Raw genomic sequence first — 23,422 nt, forward strand, 5'->3', positions numbered from 1 at the left:
AAGCTGTCAACAGGCAGAAGGCAGGGTACACCCTGAACTGGTTGCCAGCCAATCGCAGGGCAAATAGAGACAAAGAGCCACAATCGCAATCACACCTAGGGGCAATTTAGAGTGTTCAATTAATGTTGCATGTTTTTGGGATATGGGAGGAAACCGGAGTGCCCGGAGAAAAAACACGCAGGCATGGGGAGAACATGCAAACTCCACACAGGCGGGTCCTCAGAAGTGTGAGGCCAACGCTTTACTAGCTGACCCACCATCCGCTGAATTAAAAATGCCACTGAAAATTTTATGTTGTAAAATTCACATTGTTATTTCAAAATCACATTTTCAATAGCTGTATATCAGTTAATGTTTACACACATTTACTTCCCGAAACATCTGCCCCTGGGATCGTTAACCTGCAGTGCGTCAGTGGAAATTCAGGTACTGTAGGTCGAAGACAAAGAAGAGGAGGAAAGTGGATTCATCAGCAAAAGAAGAGGAATGCACAACAACTGAGTGTAGGGACTTTAAATTTTGGGACTATGACAGGAAAAGCCCAGGAGTTGGTTGACATGATGATTACGAGAAAGGTTGATATATTGTACATCCAAGAGAGCAGGTGGAAAGGTAGTAAGGCTAGAAGTTTAGGAGCAGAGTTTAAATTATTGTACCATGGAGAAGATGGGAAGAGAAATGGAGTAGGGGTTATTTTAAAGGAAGAGCTGGCTAAGAATGTTTTGGAGGTGAAAAGAGTATCAGATCAAGTGATGAGGCTGGAACTCAACATTGAGGGTGTTCTGAATAATGTGATTAGCGGCTGTGCCCCACAAGTAGGATGTGATCTAGTGTTGAAAGAGAAATTCTGGAAGGAACTAGATGAAGTAGTTCTCAGCATCCCAGCCAGCGAGAGAGTTGTGATTGGTGCAGATTTCGATTAACATGTTGATGAAGGAAACAGGGGCAATGAAGAGGTGATCCAGGAAAGAAACTTTGAGGGACAGATGGTGGTGGACTTTGCAAAAAGGATGGAAATGGCAGTAGTAAACACTTTTTTTAACAGAAGAAGCAGGAACATAGAGTGACCTAAAAGAGCGGCGGTAGAAGCAGGCAGGGGGATTATATTTTGTGTAGGTGATGTGATCTGAAGGAGATGAAAGACTGTAAAATGGTGGTAGGGGAGAGTGTAGCTCAACAGCATAGAATGGTGGTGTATAGGATGACTTTGGTGGTGGGCAGAAAGATTAAGAAGACTTAGGTAGAGCAGAGAACCATGTGGTGGAAGTTGAGGAAAGAAGAATGCTGTGCGACCTTTCAGAAAGAGGTGAGACAGGCTCTAGATGGGCAGGAAGAGATCCCGGAAGACTGGACTAGTACAGCCAAGGTGATCAGAAAGACAGGCATTTGGTGTGTCTTCTGGTTGGAAAAGGGAGAAGGAGACTTGGTGGTGGAATCCCAAAATACAGGAAGTCAGACAAGAAAGAAGTTAGCGAAGAAGAACTGGGACACTGAGAGGACTGAGGATAAGTCAAAGGAATCCATTGAGATGCGATGTAGGACAAAGGTAGAGGTGGCGATGGCTAACCAATATTCATATGATGACATATACTGTTATGTGTGTGTGTATTTTTATTCTCTATTCTCTTTATTTTCCTATTATGCTTTTAAGTTGTTATAATGTGGGTCATTGTGACACTGTTTCCTTTCATACTTTTAAGTTCTTATGATGTGACATGGCTTCCTCTAATGCCCTTGGGTCCATGTGACACGAACTCTGTGTCGTCTGTGGCACGGCCTGTATAAGGACGAGAAAGACAGACAACGAGGCTTCTTGTTACGACCTCACCTCTGCTCTGAGAAACTACGCTGCTTGGAACACTGACTACACAGACACCTGCTGCCTGGACCGGCTGGAACTTTTGCTAACTTGGAATACCCGCTGGGACGAACATTTGCTTGTTTGGGAACGCTCGTTCAACATTGGTGACTATTCGCCGTTGTGGCTCAACTACTCTGTTCTTGAACGCCTATTTCGTGTTAGCTATTTTATCGTGTTTGTGTTGTGTTGATGTGTGTGACATTAAATTGTCAGAAACGCAATACAACTGCCTTGTCGCATTTTGCTGGTTTGAACAAAGGGGACATTAGTCTAAATTCACACGTAACAGTACGCCAGGTTGGACACGCAAGAAGGAGAAAAGGATCTTTACAGGTCCAGAACAATGGTGAGTATGGTAACGAAGTGAAGAAACGGGTCCAACAGCATTGTTGTGCCACTACAACCAAGTCTCGTTCAGCCTTGTTATTTCCTGGTAGTTATCTGACCTTGTTTTCATGTTTTTGCATCTTGGCTTTTGCCACATGTTTTTGTGCCTTTGCCTTTGTTGGACTGCATACCTATGTATGACCTTTGCCTGGAATAAACCCACCCTCGAAATCATGTCAACAACAGCTGTTTGTTGAAATTATGTGCGTAACAACAATCCTCGACATTTTGTCAGACGTCTATTGCATTTCATTTCACAGCTCACTTGCTCACATGCTAATATTGACCTGGATTTTCTAAAAGGGACTAATTTTCCTAATCACAAGTTAGTCACTTTGAAAAATCACACAGAAATCCAGATGCAGTTAAAAAAAAAATGAAGCATCCAGAGACCAATGCGTGCATCATTTCAAGTGGCTCAGATTATTGGAAGGGCCAAAAAGCCATACATTGAAGGGTAATTTATTTAAAAAAAAAACGCTTCGGTGATGTCACTTAAATGTTGTGTCCTGAAAACAAAAATCTTAAACCATTGTTATCAGCCCTTCAACTGTCCTGCCACATTGTTGAATAGAGAATATTGGACACAAGCATGATTACTGATTCACAGTTGCACTCAGACCTCCAATCTTGGGAGTATTTTAGTATTGTATTAGATGAGAGTTGTGACATACAAAACAAGTCTTGGTTGAGCTGGTAGTTGGTCTGTATGTGGAAAATGACTAAAAAATATGTATTTATTGTTAATTACTGGCCTGTGGTCTTGGTGCTCTGTAGGAGTCGATTTTTTTTTTATCATGTTGGTTTGTGACATTTACAATAAATCTGTCTGAGCAAAGGTATGTGTGTGAAGACGGAATGATATCCAGATGTGTGATATGGGTCTTTGATGTGTAGTATGCGTCTCTCTGCCCTAACAATGTAAAAAAAAAAATTGTCTCTTCATCCCTGACTGGTTGGCCACCCCTGATCGAGAACATGTTGAAGTTTCCGTCTCATTCTACCACAGCCCCTGAAGTTACAGTCTAGATTGACTACAATAGAGAGTGTGAGCAGTGGTTTATTAGCAAGGGATAGAACCACCATAATGAGTAATTACAACTGTGTATCAATTAATAATTGATACATTTGCTGTGAATAGTTTCATCTTTGTTTTTTGTTTTTACATTAATGATTCAACAGATAGCAGCATGGTGGTTCGTCTGGTTAGAGTGGTAGCCTCACAGTTCCGAGGACTGGGGTTCAAATCCTGGGCCCACCTGTGTCAAGTTTGCATGTTCTCCCTGTCTGTGCCTGCGTGGGTTTTCTACGGGTACTCCAGTTTGGCAAACACATGCATTAATTGGATACTACAAACAATGTTTTTAAGACACCCAAAAAATTTATTAAGTGTGAAAAAAATGTGCCTGATGTAGAGTTTTATTAAAATTCTATTTTGTGAGTGTGAATTGGAGGCTTATAGGAAAATGGTCGACTGTACTCTATCGCTTTGTTTGCTCTAGGGAAATGAAGGAATATGAAAAAATGAAGACCCAATCACCTATTAAGCCAGATGTTATTTGAAGGATTTTTCAATTGCAATCTTCTACTGCATACCAGTGCTGTGGTTGTCATGAGCAAGGCTTGGCCAATGCCAAGAGGGGCGTGGCCAGGCCACTGCTCTGGGCGGTGACAGCTGTCCCCGGTCAGAGCTGCTTCACATTCGGACTGTAATTAGACAGGCATTTAAGTTGGAGTTTTTGTCACTGGCATTTGCCAGTTTGTTGCCTTGCATTTGTGAGTTGCATTCACTGCCTGTGGGACTCTCCCCTTCTAATCGTCAGTTAGAGTACCCCTAGTCACAGCGATTCTGTGCCCTTTTGTTTCATCCTGTCCTGTTGAGTTGTTAGTTTGCCCCATAGTCATCGGACCTTGCTGCATGTCTTTTGGATCCCATCTAGCCGAGCATTTCTGTACCTCTGCCTTGAGGGACTGCTACACCATGTATGACCCAGTTTCCAGAATAAACTACATTGAATATTATGCCTCCGCCCCGAAGTCCTCCATTTGGGTCCGACCCTGTACCGGAGGTTCATGATAGTGGTAGCTTTATATTTGCACTTAAATAAATGTCCCATTTTGTCTCTTATAATGTGTTAGACCAGTGATCCCCAACCTTTTATCACTGCAAATCGGTCAATCCTTGACAATTTTTCCCGGTACAGGGCAGGGGAATGGGGGGGCGTTACGTCGACTTTTTGTATTTAATATTGAATATAATAAACATGATAATTAATAATATAAGAATGAAAAAATAAAATACTCGTGGAAACATGAATAAAGAACAAGAACCATCAATTCCACATTTTTTCTTTTATGTAAATATACCTACACAACAGTTCAATTTATTTTTAGTAAACACTCGATGAATATTATTTTTCAAAAGCTGAAATAAACCATCTCTGTATTTTTTTAAAGATTTTACTTGTCTTTGAACTGACCAATGGGATTTTAATGATTTAATATATCTTTGCAATTAATTCAGGGGAAGAGTCTTTAATGATCTTTGTGGACAAGCAGAAGTTGAGTCGATCAACTGAATTGAGTGACACTAATGGTACATCTGTGACTCTGGAGGCTCTCCATCAGCTGGCTTCATCCTACTTCATTGACAGGGAGACCACACTGCACAAGCTGCACCATATCCAGATTGCCTCCACTGTCATAAAGGTAAAACCCTGTTCATCTCTTCGATTGTATATAAACATAAAATGTATCATTTACAGTAAAGAAAATAAGTATTTCAACACCCTGCTATATTGCAAGTTCTCCCACTAAGAAATCATGGAGGGGTCTGGAATTTTCATCGTAGGTGCATGTCCACTATGAGAGAGATAATCTAAAAAGAAAAATCCACATGTTAAAATTTGGTACAGTAGCCTTTGTATGCAGTTACAGAGGGCAAACATTTCCTGTAGTTGTTCACCAGGTTTGCATACACTGCAGGAGGGATTTTGGCCCAGTTCTCCACACAGATCTTCGCTAGATCTCACAGGTTTCTGGGCCGTCGCTGAGAAACACAGAGGTTCAGCTACCTCCAAAGATTTTCTATTGGGTTTAGGTATAAAGACTGGCTAGGCCATGCCAGAACTTTGATATGCTTATTACGGAGCCACTCCTTGTTTTTCCTGGCTGTGTGCTTCGTGTCATTGTCATGTTGAAAGATCCAACCACCACCCATCTTCAATGCTCTAACTGAGGGAAAGCGGTTGTTCCCCAAAATCTCACAATACATGGCCGCAGTCATCCTCTCCTTAATACAGTGGAGTCGCCCTGTCCCATGTGTAGAAAAACACCCCCAAAGCATGATTCTACCACCACCATGCTTCACAGTAGGGATGGTGTACTTGGGATGGAACTCATAATTCATCTTCCTCCAAACAGGGTTAGTGGAATTATGACCAAAAAGTTTCATTTTGGTGTCATCTGACCACAAATCTTTCTCAAATGACTCCTCTGTCATTGGAAAACTTAAAACGGGCCTTGATATGTGCTGGTTTAAGCAGGGGAACCTTCCGTGCCATGCATGATTTCAAACCATGACGTCTTAGTGTATTACCAACAGTCACCTTGGAAACGGTGGTTCCAGCTCTTTTCAGGTCATTGACCAAGTCCTGGGCTGATTCTTCACCTTTCTAAGGATCACTGAGACCCCACGAGGTGATATTTTGCATGGGGCTCCACTCCGATTGAGATTGACTGTTATGTTTAGCTTCTTCCATTTTCCAATGATTTCTCCAACAGTGGTCCTTTTTTCACAAAGCTGCTTGGTAATTTCTCCGTAGCCCTTTCCAGCCGTGTGGACAATTTTGTCTCTGATGTGTTTGGACAGCTCTTTGGTCTTTGTCATGTTATAAATTTGAGTCTTACTGATTGATCTGGATTTTTCTTTTTAGATTATCTCCCTTGCAGTGGACATGCACCTACAATGAAAATTTCAGACCCCTCCATGATTTCTATGTGGGAGAACTTGCAATATAGCAGGGTGTTCAAATACTCACTTGGGATTTACTAAAAGGCAATTTTGCCTTTTTATGTAACATCAGATTCAAAGAAATATAGAAATACAAAACCCTTTTTGGTTATTCAGTGGGCAGATAAAACAGAATTGGGGTGTCACTGCCAGTCTGTCTTTCAGTAAAACCTCCATCAATCCGAGCCAGTTATCCTCACCAGGCTACAGGAGTGCTGGAGCTTATCCTAGCTATCTTTGGCAAGGAAGCGGGTTCCACCCTGAACTGGTTGCCAGCCAATCACAGGGCATATAGAAACAAACAACCATCTGCTCTCACAATCATACTTAAGGCCAATTTAAAGTCTCCAAATCATGCATGTTTTTCGAATGCAGAAAGAAACCGTATTGCCCATTGAAAACCCACCCAGGGACGGGGAGAACAGGCAAACTCCACACAGGTGGGGTTGGAATTTGAACGACTGGTCCTCCGCAGATGCTCTCACCCACTGGTCACCAACGAGGTGACTGCGAGGACCCTGAGGCATGTTCAAAAAATAGCACAGGTCACAAACTTTTATTATTATTACTTGTGCTTTAAATTTTGAATTTGACTTGGTTACGTTGATGAAAATTTTAAAATAAAATCCTATAATATATATAAAATATTTTATGCGTAATGAACTCTGATTCTGAGGTTTGCCACAAACAGGTCATGGAGCCCTTCATACTATCCATGCTCAGAAAGTAGCCCCCAACCTAAAAATTATTGGTGAGCCCTGCTCTAACCAGTTGCACCATCGTGCCACCCTCAGTAAAACATTGAAAACAAAAATACTGTAAAGCATTTGTCAGATATACATTAGTAAAAAAATAATGTGCAGTACCAGGGATCCCATTTGTTGTGCATCCGTCATGCATAAATTTTTCAGTCCACCTCTGCAATAAGTGAAATTCATGAAATAGAAATCCTTCCATCCATCCATTTTCTTCATCACTTATCCTCATGAGGGTCACGGGGCGTGCTGGAGCCTATCCCAGCTCTCAACGGGTAGGAGGCGGAGTACACCCTGAACTGGTTGCCAGTCATTCGCAGGGCACATTGAGAAAAACAGCCGCACTCACAATCAAACCTAGGGGAAATATAGAGTGCCCCATTAATGGTGCATGTTTTCGGAATGTGGGAGGAACCCACCCAGGCACGGGGAGAACATGCAAACTTCACAAAGGCGGGTCCAGGATTGAACCCGGGACCTCAGAACTCTGAAGCCAACGCTTTACCAGCGGAGCTACAGTGCCGCCTGAAATAGAAATACTCTATTTAAATGCAACATATGTACTTTTTGTGCAATTACGCCACTTACAAAAATATTGTATAAAATCATACAATAGCTCTAATCAAAATCTGTAATATATCGTTGGTTCTTCTCTGTGAGATGTTTCCACCAGGAACGGTTATTGAAAGACACATGAAACACTATTGTGAAAAAAAAACAATGGTTTTGAAGGAACTATAAAACGGTTCCGTTACTAAAAGTTGTTAAATTGAAAATTTTTTTATCAACTTGTTCTTATTTTGAAAATGATAAAAGCGCAGCTTTTATTTAAGAAATGAGAGAACATTACATTTTTGTCTTCATACAGTATGTTTGATGACCAGGGAAGAATTCTGCAGGAAGAATTCATAAAATGTGGACAAATCTATATGCATTTATACATCCATCCATTTTTCCGTCCCACTTTATCCTCACTAGAGTCACTGTGTGTGCTGGAGCTATCCTAGCTGACACTGGGGGAGAGACTGTGTAGACCAACCAGTCACAAGGCATAGAAACAGAGAACCATTCACATCATAAATGTGAAATTACATTAATTATGCTGTAATATTAGTGGCATGAAAAAACATCAACAATACTATTGTTGTGAAAGTGTTGGGGAAATTATATCATTCTAAAAAGTCTGCCATCATGGCAGGCCTAAGCTTATAATGTGAGAGAACAAGAGCAATAGATGCAAAAATATTATCCAAACACTATAAATGATGTTACATGTTACAACTGCAATAGAAATCTGCAGTATAGCGTGACCACAATGCAAGAACGATGATGTAGAGGAGGATTACTGTGTCTATATTCCGTGATGATAAATTGCATCAACTCATTGTTCCCGGTTTGGGACTCATCAGTGGAGTCAGGAATGTTTTTTGACTTTAGCAGCCACATGGAATGAATGTTGGTATTATTTTGAGTCAATGCAGTGACAGCCTGATGAAAGAGGCTGTCTCTGGGTCTTTTCACTTTTGTTTCTGATGGACTGATAGAACCTTACAGAGAGCAGAACGTGAAAGAGGTGGTGGGCAGGGTGAGTGTCGTCACTGGTGATTTAAAAAAAACAAAGGCTGGATAGCGCATACACATCAAGCCGTATGTCGATTGGTTTGAAGCCAGTTGGCCGCCATCTTGGTATTCCCAAAAAGTGTGGCGGGTTTACAGGTTGGATTATGACGGGGTTTTATCAAAGTTTGGTATGTAGAATTAAAACTGGTCGTGTGAGCTTGACATTTTTTAAGTTCTGGTAACATGAGGGATTTTTAATTCAACTTGGTAAGCCAAAAAAGGCTAACTGCAAAGGAAAGACATATAACACTGTGACTACCAAGAAACCTTGCATATGACCTAGGGCTCGATTTCCTGAAAATGTTAACTTGTCCCAAAATAAGCTGTGAAGCACTATCATCATAACATAGCAAAAAAATAAGCATTTTTCGTCATCAAAACATTCAACTTTAAGTCAATCAGATAAATATATTTTTGTAAATAAGGACTCACAATTGAAAAATACATGCTAAACGCATTGTTCATTTGTTTTCTCTGCGACGTCCTATCTCAGACAAAAAATTTAAACTTGTTTCCTCGCATTTGAAAATCAAATTCAACGTGCAGAGTTATGTATTATGAAATTCATAAAAAAATCACAGAAAATGTGTTTTCTTCCTCATCCACTGATGAAGTTTGGGAAGATATTTACTTCGCTTTTTCGTGAAAAACAGTCGGCCTATAAAGGTGAAGCAGAGAGTGAACAGTGAACAACAACAACCATAAAAAGTTTGTTCAAGTGAATTAAACTCATCAGAAAATAAAAAAAAAACTTTACAAACTAACTTTAACATTATTAAAGTAAATCTTTCTAACTTACCTGTGGAATGTTTTCTCACAGCCACGAAACTGGCAATGAATGCATTTAATCGCTGTTGCTGCGCAGGTCGGTATGGTTGTTTTGGGAGTATCAAGATGGCGACTTCAGTTTTGGTGGCCAATGAGCCATCCAGTCTTTTTTTTTCTTAGATTAGTGGTCGTCACCTATAGATGCCTCAGGTCTTCTGAGGCATCAGGAGGTGAAGTCACCATTCAGGAAGCGGAGGGGGCAGCCAGTGATCCTCGGCTCCGTCTTGACCACTCACTGGAGCCTCTTCTATTCTGCCTCAGTCTAGTGGGAGAACCACACCACGATGCGGTATGTGTCAGAACGCTTTTGATGGTTGAATGGGAGAAGGTCACAAACAGCTTTTGGCAGATGTTGTTTTCCCTGAGCACCCTCAGGGTGTGCAGATGTGCTGTGCTTTCTTGATGACAGTCAAGGTTTTTCCAGACCAGGACAGGTCAGCAGAGATTGTGATGCTGAGGAAGCTGAAGGTGTGTACAGTGAATTTTGAAGACTATTGAGTCATTCTGGAGTGAAATGCGTTCCCGTGTGTCAGAAAGCTTAGTCTTCGGACCAGGTCATGAGTCCTCCAGACATCGTAAACATCCATAACATTCCAAAATGGCTTAAAATAAGACATTTAATGTAGCCTTCTATCTGTCTCAATCTGAATCATGTGTGAAAGGGGCATCGTTGAAACTTGGCATAAATGGTTGTGCAAACAAATATTAAAAGTTAATTTTCCTATCATTGTTGTCAATTTCTATTAATTACTTTTTGAAATAAATCAATTTCACCACATAATAAGTAATACTTTGTTTCTATAAATTTTTGGTACATTTTCAGTTGTTGTTACTTTAAAGTTATTTCAGTTGCTATTCTGGATTTTTTCTTCTTCAATAGTAGGAGATATGGAGAAACCTTTGAAATACCAATCCATCCATATTCTAAACTGAATATGCTCATTAAATTTGTGGCTGGGTTCGGGCCTATGCCAGCCGATTTTGGACATGACCTTTTTGTAACATTTTCCGGACTGATTGTTTTCACTTTTTTTCTAATTTCTTCTTGAATTTCTTTGGATCTTAGTATGATGCATTGGTTGTAGAGATCTTGAAGCCTTCTTCACATTCTCTGACAAGTTCTATTTAGGTGATTTCTTAATTCAACAAGTACAGTGGTCATCAGAATCACTTTCATTATGTATGTAATAATTATGTTTGGGTGTGGCTTGTGAAATTGTACTCACTTTTCCAAAATTTGTGGTTAGACTTTGTCATTTAACAATGTGTCTCATAGTAAAATTACTTTTTCACAGAGGGTCACAAAGGTTTGGATTTGTGTGGGTGTGTGTGCGTGTGTGTGTGTGCGTTAATAAATTGAATTGTCATTTGAAACTGCATTATGTATTTCCTTGGATTATCTCTGTTTGATATTTAAATTGGTGTGATGATTGAAAGCTTTGTGTGTGATATGCAAAAAAAAAACAGAAATCAAGAAGGGGCAAATACTGTAATATATATATTACTGTATAAACAAAGGGAGAAAGTCAGTGAGTTGAGAGAGAGAGAGGAGAGAGAGAGGAGAGAGAGAGAGAGAGAGAGAGAGAGAGAGAAAGATTACTTCAATTGTAGCGCTGATGAAACAGTTTCTTAGCTTTGACATACTTTTACACTATACTGGACAGATTTACGAATGACTACGAAAAATTCAGGGTACCTCTTGTTACATACTATTTTCGGTTTGCAAATGGTATGGATGAATGGGTTGATCTATGTTGTGTTTCTACTCATGTTTGCATGACGAACACTGATTTATTTGCATAATGCTTGGATGTCAGCACATTCAGCAAATACAAATGCAAACAGCAGCTGCCACATTATGAATGGAGGCTGAAAGAAGTGCACTATCATCGCACAGATTGAAAAAAAAAATAATAAGAAGAAAGGGGCTAAACAGTCAAAATACACCAAAGATATAAAGGAACAGTCAAAGTATTTTGCCCCCTTGTACTTTTCAACCCTTTGCCACATTTCAGCCTTCAAACATAAAGATATGAAATATATATATATTTTTTTTTTGTCAAGAATCAACAACAAGTGGAACACAATGCTGGAATGGAATGAAATTTTTGGAATATTTTAAATTTTTTTAACAAATAAAAACCTGAAAAGTGGGGTGTGCAATATTATTCGCCCCCCATGCATTTATACTTCGTAGCTCCACCTTTTGCTGGAATTACAGCTGCAAATCGCTTGGGCTGTGTCTCTATCAGTTTTGCACATCAAGAGACTGAAATTCTTGCCCATTCTTCTTTGCAAAACAGCGCGAGCTCAGTGAGGTTGGATGGAGAGCATTTGTGTACAGCAGTCTTCAGCTCTGCCCACAGCTTCTCAATTGGATTCATGTCTGGACTTTGACTTGGACATTCTAACACCTGGATACGTTTATTTGTGAACCATTCCATTGTAGATTTGGCTTTATGTTTTGGATCATTGTCCTATTGGAAGATACATCTCCATCCCAGTCTCAGGTCTTTTGTGAACTCCAACAGGTTTTCTTCCAGAATGGTCCTGTATTTGGCTCCAATCATCTTCCCATCAATTTTAACCATCTTCCCTGTCCCTGCTGAAGAAAAGCAGGCCCAAACCATGAGGCTGCCACCACCATGTTTGACAGTGGGTATGGTGTTTCAGGGTGATGAGCTGCGTTGATTTTACGCCAAACATATCGTTTTGCATTGTGGCCAAAAAGTTCGATTTTGTTTTCATCTGACCAGAGCAACTTCTTCCACATGTTTGGTGTTTCTCCCAGTTGGCTTGTGGCAAACTTTAAATGAGACTTTTTATGGATATCTTTGAGAAATGGCTTTCTTCTTGCCACTCTTCCATAAAGGCCAGATTTGTGCAGATACGACTGATTATTGTCCTATGGACAGACCCTCCCGCCTCAGCTGTAGATCTCTGCAGTTCATCCAGAGTGATCATGGGCCTCTTGGCTGCATCTCTGATCAGTCTTCTCCTTGTTCAAGGTGAAAGTTTAGAGGGATGGCAGGGTCTTGGTAGATTTGCAGCGGTCTGATACTCCTTCTATTTGAATATGATTGTTTGCACAGTGCTCCTTGAGATATTTAAGGTTTGGGAAATATTTTTGTATCCAAATCTGGCTTTAAACCTCTCCACAACAGTATCTCGGACCTGCCTTGTGTGTTCCTTAGTCTTTGTGATGCTCTCTGCACTTTAAACAGAACCCTGAGATGATCACAGAGCAGGTGCATTCATACGGAGACTTGATACACACAGGTGGATTCTATTTATCATCATCAGTCAACATTGGATCATTTAGAGAGCCTCACTGAACTTCTGGAGTGAGTTTGCTGCACTGAAAGTAAAGGGGCCGAATAATATTGCAGGCTCCACTTTTCAGTTTTTTATTTGTTAAAAAAGGATAAAATATCCAATAAATTTCGTTCCACTTCATGAGTGTGTCCCAGTTGTTGATTCTTGAAAAAAATTGAAAATTTTAAGTCTTTATGTTTGAAGCCTGAAATGTGGCGAGAGGTTGAAAAGTTCAACGATGCCGAATACTTTCACTAGGCACTGTAAATTAGTTACTATAGTGTTAGGAAGCATGTATTATAGATGAACAGAAAGATCTATGTGTTGCGCAACCGTCATTGACTATCATGCAATGCAACTATGGTTGGTAGCTACTAACTAAAGAAAATGTGAACGCACTTGCTGGTGATCTCGGCAATAAAAAAACAGATCAAAAGAAACATGGTGCAAATTGGTTAACAGAACAATTAATCTTTGTAATGACAACGGGATATCTGAATTGTAAGTTTCCCTAGACTGATTTGTTGGGCGACAATCAACCAATGGATTAGAAAAGCAAGCAAAAGATAAAAGAAAACAGAGCAGCATCAGAAATTCCCCTTATAATAAAGGAAGGTGTGTCTTCACTCAGCAGCTTGGACGTCCTTCTCTTTCCCCTCCTGAGTTAATGAGCAAATAGCTGTTGTCATATTAATTGTTTTACATATCTATAATAGTGTTTTCACTTTTTCTATATTGCACAGTATTTTTGTAACCACATACTGATCACAAAAGCTAAGTATGGTAAGATGTAATATGTCTTTGGAGACGACATCCCCAAAAGCAGAGAGACCTACAAAGGAAGAAATGATGTGAGCCGCACTGTTTGCTCATTGCTCATGTGTGTATTTTTTGTCTTGGAAGGCAAACACCCAACTTTGCATATCAAGATATGCTTTTGTATGTAAATATCGCTGTGCATCTTTTAGTGCTTAATACCTTCAGGGTGTGTTCATTCATCACTCTGTCAGTTCTTATGAAGCAGAAGCAATTAAATTGGCTCAGTTTGTCCTTTGCACTGCAGACAGAATTGTCATTGTCATTCATCACATGTGTTTGATGTGTTTTTAGTTCTTCTTTTAAACAACATATCAACATCACACACTTGGGTAGTATCAGCTTTTGAATAATCAACGAATGATCTATCATTGTATCGAGTAAAGTCAGACTTTTCTGAGAATAGTACATTCATCAGGAATAATTTAATTTACCATATTAAAATGCAATCTTTTTGCTTTTCAGGAATTTTTGCGGTCAAATTGTTCATAAAACATTTGCAAATGCAAATTAGTCACCTTTCGGAGTTTTGAAGGCGGGTGTGAGTGTCATCGACACCTTCACTGACGTCTTAGGCTGTTTCATACTCCTTGAACGCTGGCAGCTTGATCCATTCCAAACATCCACCATCCACTCACACACATGTAATTGTAAATATTACACTGCAGCAGACTAATATGCAAAAGCATTGGCCTGAGGTTCTGCATTTGCGCTCGGGACCTAATTTGGATAAGTTACAGGAGTTGACAAGAGCAGAAAAAACACATGTGCCATTTCTGCTAAGGGGTAACAGTACTTGTACTTTGTTTTACTTTTCTGTTTTTGTGTCACTCGCTACTTTTAGTTACCATCCAGCCATTTCTTAGCCACTTATCCTCACAAGGGTCACGGGAGTGCTGGAGCCTATCCAAGCTGTCAACAGGCAGGAGGCAGGGTACACCCTTAACTGTTTGCCAGCCAATCGCAGGGCACATGGAGACAAACAGTGACACTCAAAATCACACCTAGGGGCAATTTAGAGTGTCCAATTAATGTTACATGTTTTTGGGATGTGGAAGGAAACCGAAGTGCCTGGAGAAAACCCACGCAGGCACGAGGAGAACATGCAAACTAACTCCACACAAACGGGGCCCTGATCGAACCCTGGACCTCAGAACTGTGAGGCCAACACTTTATAGTTGCGCCACCATGCCGCCCTTTTAGTTACCAATTATTGCTTATCTATCAATTATTTTGGGCACAAGACTTGAACTTCTGTGTTCAGTGCTGTTTTCTCCAATGCAATTTCAACGCAAGTGAAATTCAATTCTAGTTCACCAAACAAATGACACAAAAAAGTGACATGACCTCACACAATTTCTTCTATTGGGCTAAACAAGCCCCACTGACTATGGCTATGTTGGGATGGTCGTAGTTAGCACGAAGGCAATGATGCTCTACTCCTATTTACACGCCGACTTACAAAAGCAACAGTAATCATGTATTGTAGGAGTAGTGCCCAAAAGTAGACATTTCAGCTCGCTTACTACATGTGAAAACACCGTGTAGTATTGCAGATATTTTGTTGTAGTTTTGACTGTGCAAACGCAGAAACACACACACACACATGCACACACAGCAACATCAGAAATTGCACATTCACGTTTTATTTTTTTATTAATTTATTCCTGGAAGGGTGTGACAGTGGCACAGCTGGAGAGCATTGAACTCACAGTTCTGAGGACTGGGATTCAAATCCCAGCCACCCATGTGGGCTTTGCATGCTCTCCCCGTGCCTGCGTGGGTTTTCGCCGGCCACACCGGTTTCATCCCACATCACAAAAACAAGCATTGATTGGCGACTCTAAATTGCCCCTTGTTGTGATTGTGAATGTGACTGTTGCCTGTCTCCATGTGCATTGCAATTGGCTGGTAACCAGTTCAGGGTTTACACTGCCTCCTGACCATTGACAGCTAGGATAGGCTCCAGCACTCCGACAACCCTTATGAGGATAAGAAAATGTATGGACGGATCGATAGATGATTTCTGGAAGCCATCACCTTATCGTGGTTTTTATGTCCCAATGATCTGAGGAGCTAAGAGGCCTTCATGCCATTGCTTGGATCAGTCTAGTACCCGCATTATTATTTTACCGGCATCGTTTCTTGGATGTTGTTGATAAATGCCTTTTGCTTTGCATAGTAGTTTTAATTTTAACTTACAGATGTCCCCTCCCTAAGCCATCACCGTATCATGGTGGAGGGGTTTGTGTGTCCCAATGATGCAAAGAGCTAAATTGGTGGGCCTTCATGTCCCTGGTAGGGTCACCCACAGCAAAAAGTCCTAGATGAGGGAGCAGACAAAGCATGGGTCCATAAATTGCAAATGGTGCATATAAAAATTGGATCTAGGATTCCCTTGCTCGGATGCAGAGTCACTAGGCCCCCACCCACCGTGGAGCCAGGCCTGGAGGTTGGGCTTGAAGGCAAGGACCTGATGCCTGGGCCTGCATCCATGGGGCTCAGCTGGGCACAACCCGAAAGGGTAAGCTGTGTCCCTTGTCGCGTGGGTTCACAATCGGTGGGACCGGCCATAGGGGTCGAGAACAATTTGAGCTGGGCAGTGGCACAAGGCAGGGGCCGTGGAGATCTGATCCCTGGCTACAGAAGCTGACAACAGAACCTGGCTTTAGGGATTTCATCTCTCTGGTAGGGAAGGAGCCCGAGCTGGTGTGTGAGGTTGAGAAGTTCCAACTACATATAGTTGGGACAACTGGTTAAATTGTTAGCCCCATAATTCTGAGGTCCGGGGTACAAATCCCGGCCCCATCTGCGTGGAGTTTGCATGTTCTCCCCATGCCTGCATGGGTTTTTACGGGCACTCACGTTTCCCAAAAACATGAATTAATTGGGGGACTCTAAATTGGCCTTAGATGTAATTGTGAGTGTGATTGTTGTCTTTCTCTTATGTTCCCTGGGATTGGCTGGGAACCAGTTTAGGGTGTACCGTGCCTCCTCCCCGATGATAGTTGGGATAGGCGACAGCACCACCATGACCCTTGTGACGATAGGTGGCTCAGAAAATGAATGAATGAATCATTTTAATCTTTAATTTGTACATCAACATGTACTTGAGGGGTGAAAATAAATGTTTTTTTTTTTTTTTTTCCGTGAACAGAATTTGTGTATCTTGTCTTACTGTACTCGACAGTCTTCAAAATTCTTCTTCTTTTCATTTTTGGTTGTCCCATTCGGGGTTGCCACAGCGTGTCATCGCAGATGAATGCATATTTTTTTGAGACAGTTTTACAGTGGATGCCCCTCCTGATGCAACCACTCTGCATTTTAGCTGGAGAGAGAAACTTACAGCACCTGTTATTCCCAGGCAGCCTCCCATCCAAGTACTAACCAGGGCCAAATCCGATTATCTTCCGAGATCTGACGAGATCGGGCGTTCTCAAGGTAGCATGGCCGTCAGCAGACAAATGTTGACACATAAAGGTTAATTTTAAGTTTGTGTCCAAGTTGAGGAGATGAACTTGAAATCCATTGGATCTCCTTGCATAGGTTTAAATCATGCCAACAACATTGCCTTCAAGTACACTTCATGAAAAATCAATTCCTGGCTTCTGGAGTTTTTCAGGAACCAGACTTTGGAAATTTAGGGTTGGGTAGGTCAGGATGGCCGAGTGATCAAATGTGACAAACTCAAGGTATGTCTCATTCCTCAGTGAAATGGAACTTCTGGTCTCCAAATGGAGCTGTGAGTTCAAATGCCACTCAGCTCCTAAAACCTCAGTGACCAGACTTGAATTGAGCTTTCCGAGGATACGCAAGTTGTCACGCGTTACCAAAACCCAGTAAACTCTCCAAGCTTAGTTAAAAATACTGCTGACATTGTGATGACTTTCCAGAACTTGGTTTGTTTTACACCGACTCAGTTGCTAGTACAACAAGAACAACAAACGATTAACTGTTGTGTACAGGCAAAATCAGACGTTTAAACGGGTTTGAATTAGATTATTTCATCAACAAAGTGTACGTAGATTTCTTGAGGCACCTACCAGTCTGTGTTTTGGGTGCAAGGTTCCACGTCAACTTCCTCAGGTTTCGCCAAATCCTGCCCTTGTGTTACATTCGCCAGTTAGAACATACTGTATATGGTTGAATTACACCTGCATGGGATGTTTTTCGAACATGGGAAGAATCACAAAATTCCTCCTCTTAAATTCCTAGCTCTTCCACAGAGCATTTTGGAGATTATTCGTTGTTTGTCACTATGCCGAGTATGGGCATACACCTCTCCTAGGTGTTATGGGTTGCGCCCCTAATCTATGTTCTAGTTATTTACCTGCAGCAGTCTATGTGTAGCCGCTCACTGTGTTCCATGTCCTCGGAGTTAAATAAACACTCATTGCTTTGGAAAACTGTGATTTCTGATGCTTTCACAAGAAGCGAGTAGCATTTACACATTCCATGAAAACTTCTTCATCACTGCGGTCTATCTTCTTTAGATCACACTCGCGTGTACGATTAACTGTGTAGGATGCCATTTCTATACTGGGTTGCATTTGCGTGACGTCGCACGGGAGCAGTTTCAACAGAGCCTCGATTTGAAACAGACATAGGAGGCATTCGGATTACAAAGAGAATGTGTACTTTGGCGCTACTTTATTTCATTTCTGTTGTGTTGAGAATTTTTTGAATATTTTTTTATGACATTTTAGCTACATTTGCATGAGATACAAATAAAATACATTTCCTCTGGATAAGACCTTTAAATTGTGTTTTCTTCCGGATGTCTTATTTAAAAAAAACAACAAAACAAACAAAAAAACAAAACTTCCGCGCTTGACTCTTTGGCTAGTCTTTTCCTTGCATGGGCAATTTTGCCCTCGTAAAATGAACCAGAAACAGTTCAATGGAGAGTTTCTTTGGAAAGGGTATACAAGACAACGATGAGCCAAACTGCTTGCAAAAAGAAAGCTGCATTTAAAAGAAAATGCCAAGATTCCAATATATGTTACGGGTTCATCGCAACAGGTGACTCACAAGCCCCACACCTGTGGCAACAGGTCGATATAGAAAACAACGAGAGCTCAAATGTGTGCGCTCGTCTGTTTATTTAATGTGCCCATTACGCTCGTTTCTACGTGGTTTGAGCTTGTTGTTTTGATGGCGACTTGATGCCATACATTTGAAAAAAACTTTTTGGCGAGGCTGCAGTGAAAAAGGTTGGAAAAGTCCCGCTTTCAGCAACCACAACAAAAAGAATAAATGAAATAGCAGGTGAGATTGAGGCAGAGTTACTTGACAGGATAACGCATGACTATGCATTTATGGTGAGTTCAAATTTTCAGGCATTTAACATTCATTTTTAAGAGAATCATGCAACTTTATTTTTGTTGTGTGTTTGAAGAATGTGTGTGTGTGTGTGTGTGTGTGTGTGTGTATATATATATATATATATATATATATATATAATATATATATATATATATATATATATATATATATATATATATATATATAGCGGCAGGTTGATCAGCTGAAAAGTGTTGGCCTCAGTTCTGAGCTCCAGGGTTCGAGCCCGGCCCCGCCTGTGTGGAGTTTGCATGTTCTCCCTGTGCCTGCGTGGGTTTACTCCAGGCACTCCGTTTTCCTCCCACATAACAAAAACATGGCATTGATTGGAGACTCTAAATTGATTTAGGTGTTATTGTGAATGTGACTGTTGTCTGTCTCCATGTGCCCTGCAATTGGCTGGCAACCAGTTCAGGGTTTACCTTGCCTCCTGCCTCCTGCCCAATGGCACCTGGGATTGACTTCAGCACTCCTACAACCCTCATGAGGATAAGCGGCTAAGAAAATGGATGGCTACATATATATAAATTGCACATACAGTATAGACACAGAAGCAATTCACATTCAAACCTGAGACTTCAAGGAACTTAACTTACATTTTTGGGGCGTGTGGGCAGAAAATGGGGTAGCTGCTGAAAACCTATGCATGCCGGGGGTGAATCTTGCAAGCATTACAAAAGAAGGCCTGAGCCGAGATTCGAACGTCCAACCTCTGATCTGTGAGACGAATGTGCTAACCATTAGGTCTACTGTGGAAAATCAAAGTTCCATTTGTTTAAATATCCTCTAAGAGCATCTTTCATCTATCGAAGAATTTTTACTTGGAGTTAAGGTGTCATATAAAACGGATTTGATGGGAGAGGAGATGAGGACAAACGCGCTTTATTTAGCAGGCCTTTAGCCCACGATGGAATTACATCAGATACAAAGGAAAATCTGCATCAATCAATACTCATTTCTTTGATTTTCAGCCCAGGCTCCACTGTATTGAAGAGTCATTAAACTAAAGTTTGGAAGAGGATTTCATTGATGGGGAGGAGAAGTGATAAGAAATGTTTGATCCAATTTGATCTGTATGCCTTGAGTATTCAGTCAGTCATGTGGTGTTACACTTCATTCGTCAGAGTGGAACGTAACGACTGATTTTTATATTAATTCATAACCATTCGAATGCCAATCATCCTTCCAAGTATCATAAACTTTAAAAGCATTGATGTGGGCCTTTCCTGTTTGGGTATTAGTTAAACTAGAGGTGCCTCTAATATGATCTATTCTCCTGATGACCAATATTTCAAAGTTGTCCTACTGGTAAATATCTCCCGCCCTCTACATACAACCGAATTAACTCCTTTAGTTTTTCTACAGAGGACGGAAAACTTTTCAATAATAACAAATGTAAGGGGGTGGGGATTTGTTACCTCTGGTTACATTATAAAGAAAAATGCCTATGTCAGTGCAAGAACATTTTCGTGGAAGAGTATGATATTTTTCAATGAGCAATATTTGTCTTAAATTGTCGTTGGCACATTTTCCACAAGTCTCTTAAAAACATACAAATGGTGTCTGAATTATTTGAACTGTATTTAAGATTTAAAAAATGCCCTCCACTGTGGAAATACGTATTTCTTCCTCCCTTTTCTTCATTTTTTTTTTCAAATGACAAGAAACTAAGTCATTCTTTGATGCGGAGAGAATTTTACTGAAAATTGTTGCTGACACTCAATTATTGAGTTACCTGATGAAGGACCTGAATATCCATTGTTTGACCCAGAAACAGAGCAAGATGATTCAGGAAGCTCCAAGGATGAAATTCAGGCAGGGCTAGGAGGTGATCAGGAGTTAAGCAGTCATGGAGAACTGTCCACGTTTACATCCAGTTGGCGTCTACTATGGAACAAGAAGACAAAGTACACCTTGAATTTGTATTAAACATTACATAAACATTACATACAATATTTTCTCTAACAATTAAGGCTTATTTGAACTTTTTTCATCTCTGTTTTAAGATTCAAATTCTGACTTTGTAATCCTCCCATTAAACAATGCAATGTTGCCATGACATGTCAAAAGTGAACCCCACTGGAATATTTTATGCAATGATTGAATGTTTGAAGGAATAGCTTGATGCTCAAATCAGTGTGGAATATTTCTGTCTGGCACAACACAAAATAGCACTCCAGAAGTAACTGAAGACCTTCATCTGGTATTCTATTTTCATGGGCTTCCAAGAATATTCAAACAAATGTTGTGGGCCTCAAAAACCAGAGCGCAAAATATGGAAGAATCAATGACGAGAAATTGTTTTACAAGGTAAGGAATTCCATGAAGATCGTCAATGACCTTGATGTTTCAGATGATGATAAAAGAAGAGATCTCTTGTGGAGGACTGTTCCCTTCTTGACCAAAATAAGGTAAGGATGTGTGAGCCCTTCTCGAACAGGAAACTTGTGTATTGATGAGCAAATAGTTCCATTTACTGGGCGAACCCCAATGGAGCAGTATGTACTGAACAAACCAAACTGAACTGGATTTAAGGTGTTTTTATCTTGGCTTTACCAATTGGTCTACTTTTGGACTTTGTGGTCTCCCAAGGGAAGACTACCTTGAGAGATACAGGGGGAAAAGGCATTGTAGAACAAGCTGTTATTCTTTTGGGAGCAACTTTTCCCAAGGAACCCACCTGTCTTTGGACAGATATTTCCAACAATCTACCATTTTGACACCCTGACGATGAAGGGCTGACAAGAGACTGGGACCCTCATGCATAACAGGTTTCCAAAGGTGCAAGATTAAACAAGATAAGGCAGACGGACATCAAGAGATGGTAGTCAGACAAATACCTTCTGAACTTTCATAAAGTGGTTGGTCATCAAGCAAGAGGTCATGATGAGGATAAATCCAGGAAATCAGTGCTGGGCATAAATGGTGTTCCATGTAATCGAGCCTTTGTTGCGGCACAGTACACGTCACATCCATGCAAGTAGGTCATGCGACTTGCGAAAATGGCAGCGCTCCTGGAAATTCATAATTGTTTATATTAATTATTAATAAAAATCTTCTCAAAACACTATTAAATGAGAGAGGACACATCATACATCATATTGTCAAAATAGAGTACATATTACATTACCTATTGGATACAGTGTTAATGGAAACCACTGGATTTACCCTTTAAAGCCTTGCCACTTTTGCATCCAGTCAGCAAAACTTCCTGGGGTTTTCACACATCTCACCACTCAAGCTTTACAAGTGATATTTTATGGTGTTTTCGTGGAATTATTCATGTTTCATCACACATCTAAATGTTCATTAGTAAAATACACTTGTGGAGCTGGTTTTGTAATGATGTGTAATTCTTTCATTTTTAAATAATGGATGTGCCTCAGAGCAATCAGTCTCAATGGACCATGTTAACAGTTTAAATATTGCAGGGTCAATGCCAGAGACTCACACCAGTGAGTCAGAGGCTACTCATCTCCATATGGTGCAACACTGAATACTACTGTACGTTTGTATTTGCATCTGCAATGTATTTCACAGAAGCAGTTTTATATATCATACAGTACATGCGTTTTAAACTTAATGGAGGCTAATGAGTATTATTATAGAACAGGGGTGCTCAATCCATCGATCGCGATCGGTCGATGGCGAGGCAGTCTTGGTCAATCGCGGGACGGTGTGCCTAAAAAAATGCGCCATTGTGCACCACTAGTGCACTCTCTTCACAGATATTTTGCGTTGCGGCCAGAAAAAAATAATAAAATCTGATGCAAATTCAAAGTATAACGTACAGCTATTCAGTTTGTGGCATTTTGCAATGTGATTCAATGAGTGAGGGATGACTGTTGTTACATCCAATGGCAAAATTCACATAGCAAGTTTCTTTCGGTTTGTCCCATTAGGTGTCGCCACAGCGTGTCATCTCAGATGAAAGCTCATATTTGTTTGGCACAGTTTTTATGCTGGATGCCCTTCCTGACGCAACCCCTCTTGGGAAGTAACCAATGGCACAATTCACATACGTACTGGAAAAAATGAAAAGAAGCCACTGGTTTCTTTAGACAGCACACGGAACTTTCTGTGACAACACCCGCTGCTCCGCCACACTGTTTCCTACTATACCTTACACCCTCCCCCCACTCTGAAAGATGTACAGTCATAATTACAAATGTTATAGTACTTAAGCAGCCCATCGATGTATTTTATAATGACAGCGTCCACCACCGCTACTTAAGTTAGCAAAATGTAGAGCAGAGACGAGCTAGACATGCTGCTTATGTTTACTTTCAATATTAATGGAGAAAGTTAAAAAACGAAATGCTGTTGTTTTAAGACGCAATGACTGTCGGAGTGTGTGAATAATCGAAGAACAAGTGATTAAACTGGATGAGATTTTCTCTTGTCCGAGTGGGAAAGGTCTGGTCTGAAGCCGAAGTAGAAAGTGCAGGATAAGATAGTGTGTAATTTTAAAATTCCACCTTGGCA

At 40.6% G+C, this 23,422-nt stretch overlaps 1 protein-coding gene and 1 pseudogene across 5 annotated transcripts in view; one reads left to right on the forward strand and one right to left on the reverse strand.

Annotated features, from left to right (window-relative positions):
- LOC133503969 (BMP/retinoic acid-inducible neural-specific protein 3-like) overlaps positions 1 to 23,422 on the forward strand; it is a 108,445-nt gene that overhangs the window by 40,222 nt on the left and 44,801 nt on the right. For 4 of the 5 annotated variants that reach the window (XM_061826011.1, XM_061826010.1, XM_061826014.1 and 1 more), the window contains one exon: positions 4,773 to 4,957. In XM_061826011.1, coding sequence (XP_061681995.1) covers positions 4,773 to 4,957 — 185 coding nt within the window. Of the gene's footprint in view, positions 1 to 1,822; positions 2,208 to 4,772; positions 4,958 to 23,422 lie in introns of those variants that run through there. The other variant, XM_061826012.1, reaches the window with a different exon arrangement.
- On the reverse strand, positions 16,934 to 17,052 carry LOC133504186 (5S ribosomal RNA; annotated as a pseudogene).

The sequence above is a fragment of the Syngnathoides biaculeatus genome, chromosome 7 (genome assembly GCF_019802595.1).
Source record: "Syngnathoides biaculeatus isolate LvHL_M chromosome 7, ASM1980259v1, whole genome shotgun sequence".
NCBI lineage: Eukaryota > Metazoa > Chordata > Actinopteri > Syngnathiformes > Syngnathidae > Syngnathoides > Syngnathoides biaculeatus.